The sequence below is a fragment of the Limanda limanda genome, chromosome 17 (genome assembly GCF_963576545.1).
Source record: "Limanda limanda chromosome 17, fLimLim1.1, whole genome shotgun sequence".
In the NCBI taxonomy this organism is placed as follows: Eukaryota; Metazoa; Chordata; class Actinopteri; order Pleuronectiformes; family Pleuronectidae; genus Limanda; species Limanda limanda.
In genome coordinates, this window is record NC_083652.1 from 12,081,663 (window position 1) to 12,086,497 (window position 4,835).

Consider the following 4,835-nt stretch of genomic DNA (forward strand, 5'->3'; position numbering starts at 1 on the left):
AATTACAAAAAACAAAAAGCAGTAGAAAAAAAATCTATAAATAGAAAAGGTCATTAAATCTCATCTTCTGAGTGTTTTGGTTATTTAGCAGTTATTAAATTCAGGTCTGTGTGAACACTTTTTATCGTTTTTCTTCCTAAGAGTAAAAAAAAAACTATTAAGGAAGACGACAAAGGCACGAGTCAGTGATGAATAAAAAATCTGCTCGTCACAGTCGTAGTTGTTTGTCGGGAGTCAAAGCAAAATGGAGGTTTGGGGGGTGGGGGGTGGGGGAGGTTCAGTGTGGCTGTCCGTGACTCATCTCTTCATCTCTTATTCATCCGAGTACTGGTTGTAGCCGTCGAACTCGGCCTCGCTGCCGTTGTCGCAGGCCTCCGTGGGGTTGGAGCAGTACTTGTTGTCGTAGACCTGGCGGCCCAGGCCGTAGGAGGTCATGCCCTGCTGGGACGCCACCTTGTTGGTGCCCATCTGCAGGGAGATGGTGGTGCTGTCGCAGTTCTCCAGATCCAGCTTCTTGTCGAAGATGTGCCTCCTGGTTCCCGGAGCCGTCATCCCGGCCTGAAGGGAAAAGAGAAACAGGTGTTTAGAGTTAAGGCGACTGACCGGCCTTTGCTTTTCTATATTTACTCATCTTTTATTTTGAAGAGAAGGTCCCCTGATACCGAAGAATTATTAGATTAGATTAGATTCAACTTTATTGTCATTGTACAGTACAAGTACTTATACAACGAAATGCAGTTTAGCAGCTAACCAGAAGTGAAAAAAAAGAGTTTTGTGCATATTTAAAGTGGAATATGTAAATAAATACGATCTGTACAGTAAGAAATATATATGGAATATTACAGTACAAGAGGTATTGTAAGATATAAGAACGGTGAATACACTATGAGCAAGAAAAATATATAAATTTATATAAATATGAATACACTATAGGCGAGATAATACAGTAGTAAAAAAAGTAGCAGTCTAGTGCAAATGTACAAATGTTCGGCTGCTATCGATTATAGAAGCTTTACTGTTTAAAATGATCTCATTTAAAGGTTTTAAGGTTTGATTGATTGAATAAAAGGAAGACAAGGAGCCTGGTCCTCACCTGGCTGGCTCCCTTGTTGGTGCCCATCTGCAGGCTGATGGTGGACTGGTCCAGCGGGTTGTCCATGCCACTCTTGGAATCGTACAGGTGACGTCGGGTGCCGTACGAGGTCATACCCTTCTGGCTGGCGAGCTTGTTGGTGCCCATCTACACACGAAACAAAAAGCAACAAGTTAAAACAGCTGAGAACACGGTGAGTCCGGGGGCGTGGTCAGTTGGACTCAGCTCGGACCTGCAGGCCGATGACGTTGCGTCCCTCCCTCAGCTTCTCGGGGGCGAAGCGGCGCTGGTGCTTCTCGGCGTACTTCACTCCCATGTCGTACTTGGACGGGAAACCTTTGGACCTGGCCTGAGGGAGCGAGGCGGCACGGAGAGAAAGGAAACATGGGGGTGATGGAGTTTACTTTCCATATTATTTGTATTATATAATCACTGTGGCAAGATGCAACACTAAACACAGGTAAATGAACGTCTGCAACAGTGTGTGTGTCTGTGTGTGTGTGTGTGTGTCTGTGTGCTGCCCTCACCATGCCAGCCAGAGCGAGCAGTGTGCTCTGGACCTGAGTGTAGTTGACATTCTCGAACAGATCATTGGCCTCGAACAGGTCATGTGGCTTCAGGCCGTACTCGGTGATCGCACGCACAAAGTTCCCGATGTTTTCCAGCTGAGGAGGGAAAACAGGAATAATGAGAGAAGGAAGTCTAATCGGCCTCTGGCGTACACGTGAAGCCTGAAGAAGATTCAACTGTAAACTGGAAGTGAACGCTGCCATCTGACTATTTAATTTGATCCATGTCCCATCTGCTAACATGGAGGAGGCAGACCTACACCAGAGGGCAATAGAGATGCTTTGGCTTTACTTTATGGGGATTATAACCATCGTCCATCTTTATTTACAGTCTATGGATGAGCAGTTTGCTTTTTAGTTTATGAATAAACGTGCTTTAGAGTTGTTTATGCTAAGCTAAGCTATCTGGCAGCTGGAAGTTATATATTAAAATAGATAATGTAGTTGATCTTCTCAGTTTGATGTGGACTCCATAAAGTGAAAATGTTGAGAGACTTTAAACAACTGGAGCTAAATATGAAAGCGTCTCAAGTCTTTTTCCCTCATAAGGTCCGACTTTGTCTGAGCAGCAGCGTTCACATCACAGGGAGAAATGTTTCTAAAGAGCCTCAATCAACCTTTAAAGGAAACATTTGTTTTTTATTCAGTTAGGACCTAATAAATGTCGCTGGCCGTTTGATATGGCAGCGACTTTATGGAATGTAAATAAGCTCTGTGTCGTCGGGGGCAACGGTTCCAGGAGCTCTGGAGAACTTCCACCTCAGCAGGACAGATAACCCTGTCTCTCCTCCGTCCACGTACCTGGTGCCAGTTCTGAGTGGATGTGTTGATCTTTCTCACGGAACCCGGCTGCAGAACGTTAATGAGTCTGTAAAGAGACAGAAAACAGGGAATGATCACAGACGTCATTAATGTGAACGTCTCTGTGTCGTCCTCCCGGCGTCCGTCCACTCACTCGCACAGCAGCCCCCCGTCCTTCAGGCTCTCCATGAAGCTGTCTCCCATCCTCTTGCCGGTCACGTCCTCAATCCACAGCCGGAGCTCTTCCTCCTTCTGGGGGTCATACTTCCCGGCGAGCTGACACACAGAGGTCATAGGTCAAACGGAATAACTTTCTATTTATTTATAATCGGTTGTGTGATGGGTGAATTCAGCCCAAACCTGCCGAGTGAAAAGCGGCACATGTTCTGTGGTTATGGAAATTAACATGACAAACCATAACTGTTCTGTAACTGGAGTCTCACTGTAAAATAAAAAGTGAGTGATGAGCGAGAGAGAGAGATGAAAAGAAAACAAGAGGAAAAGTGAAAATAGCTTGTGGACATTCCTGCTCGGAGAGAAACACGCTGGCTTCTCTCTCTCCTCTTTCCATGTATTTCCTTATTGGCACAATCACGTCGGCCTTATACTTTGAATTCTGGTGTGGGGTTTAAGGCTGCTTCCCCCTTTCACACACACAGACACACAGACACACACACACACACACACACACACAGACACACACAGACACACACAGACACACACAAACACACACACACACACAGACACACACAGACACACACCCTCATCCTGAATGTTCTGCAGATAAGTCCTCACAGTCTGGGATCTGCAGCCAACACAAACAAGTCTTTCAAAGCAGCAGGGATCGCACAGCTTCCAGTCCATCACACCAAACTTGGGAGAAACAGCTTTCCCCAAACATCCCCTCTCCCCCCCGTCTGCACTCGTCTCCGTCTCCCATTGGCCCAGCTCACATTTCTCCCTCTCTCTCTCTCCCCCTGTGGGTTTTCCAGAATCTGCCCTTTTACAGCGAGTGGACGATTCAGGGGAACCAGGTCTGATAACGACCGGCCGGCAGCGACAGGTCCCGCTTGCACTCGAGCTGCTTCAGCTCGGGGTTTTGATTTGGCTGTTGTAGGTGGTGGAGCTGCAGGAACGTGGTCAGAACATTTCTTTAAATCAGAGACAAGGAGGATGAAGCACGAACACATCAGGATGATCCTTAAAAACCATCAGACCATTCCTGTTATCTCCTGTAAAAACATGTCCTGTTCACGTCCACTCAGTTCCTCCATATAAACTAAGACTGTGGAGGTTTTGCTGAAAGGTCGTCCTGCAAAAAGAAAGTGTGCACGAGCAGAGACAAGTGATAAAGTCTCTAAACTGAGCAGTGAACGGCCACCAGCCACAACAACAGTCCGCTCATACCAGACCAAGTAAGGCTGCAGGGACAAACCTGAGCAGCTGAAATGAGCTGAAGTTCAATTTAACGGTTATAAAGTTGTATTCATCTCAGGGAAATGTTAAAAACTTAAAACAAGTCCTCAATTTATTTGAATCTGAGGGTGTGAGATGATTCAAAGTCCTGATACACACATTTCCATTCATTTCCATCTCATACCTAATTGGACAGATAATAATATCCTAATGTCCTAAATGAACGATTTAAATCTTTCTGTTGCATTGGTAACACGTTTTTGTACAAAAAGTTTGGCAAACCTGGTTTAATCTGTGTAAATAAAGTGTATTGTAAGGATTCATCATATTTTTTCATAGTTTTTATACAAATATAAATTAGGCAAAGTGACCTTATGTAGAAAACATCTGCAATGTGAGAGGTTCGGCTTCTTCTGCTCAATTAAACAAGGGTTATATTAAAAGATGTATATAAATATTTCTATAAGTGAGGAGCTGAGAAAAGCTTTCGTTGTCGACATTTTTAACGATAACTTCCTTTAGATGCAGATTATATGACTTCAGCTGAAACATAGACATTAAGCAGCAGCTGCAGGAAACATGAAGTCAATGAACAGACTCTAAAGTCAAATTGTGTCTGATATGAATCAGTCTCATCATTCCAAACCTACATAAGCCACTGTTAGCTTCTGTTAGCTTCTCATCACCCGGCACCATTACATTACATTACATTTGCAACAGAACCCTGTGTGTACTGAACTCGTTTGTGTGACATGAAGTTAGCTTTAAATGTGAATTATGACATTTCAACACGTGCACAAATAGTCTAATTGAGGGTCTTTCTTTGTGAGTGTGAACTGGACGCGCTCCATCGAGGTCTGGTCCATGTGCACTGGTTCAGGACAGTGTTTTGTCATCCTTGACTCCATTGTGTAAACTGTTTAGACTGAGGACACTTTCTCAAGTTGCAGGTTGGA

The 4,835-nt window shown here is 44.4% G+C and overlaps 1 protein-coding gene across 1 annotated transcript; it reads right to left on the reverse strand.

Annotated features, from left to right (window-relative positions):
- Positions 1–312: 312 nt before the first annotated feature.
- Positions 313–2,697, reverse strand: cnn1b (calponin 1, basic, smooth muscle, b). The gene is made up of 6 exons (XM_061089904.1): positions 2,618–2,697; positions 2,464–2,530; positions 1,621–1,758; positions 1,326–1,442; positions 1,094–1,240; positions 313–558 (listed from the first exon to the last, which is right to left on the reverse strand). The coding sequence occupies exons 1-6, from the start codon at positions 2,665–2,667 to the stop codon at positions 313–315; spliced, it is 765 nt and encodes a 254-aa protein (XP_060945887.1). The 5' UTR covers positions 2,668–2,697.
- Positions 2,698–4,835: the final 2,138 nt, after the last annotated feature.

Coding starts and splice junctions, on each gene's coding strand:
- cnn1b (XM_061089904.1), bottom strand. CDS start 2,667: ATGGGAGACAGCTTCATGGAGAGCCTGAAGGACGGGGGGCTGCTGTGC. Junction 2,531..2,617: donor GACGGGGGGCTGCTGTGCGA/GTGAGTGGACGG, acceptor GTCTCTTTACAG/ACTCATTAACGTTCTGCAGC. Junction 1,759..2,463: donor CCACTCAGAACTGGCACCAG/GTACGTGGACGG, acceptor TTCCCTCCTCAG/CTGGAAAACATCGGGAACTT.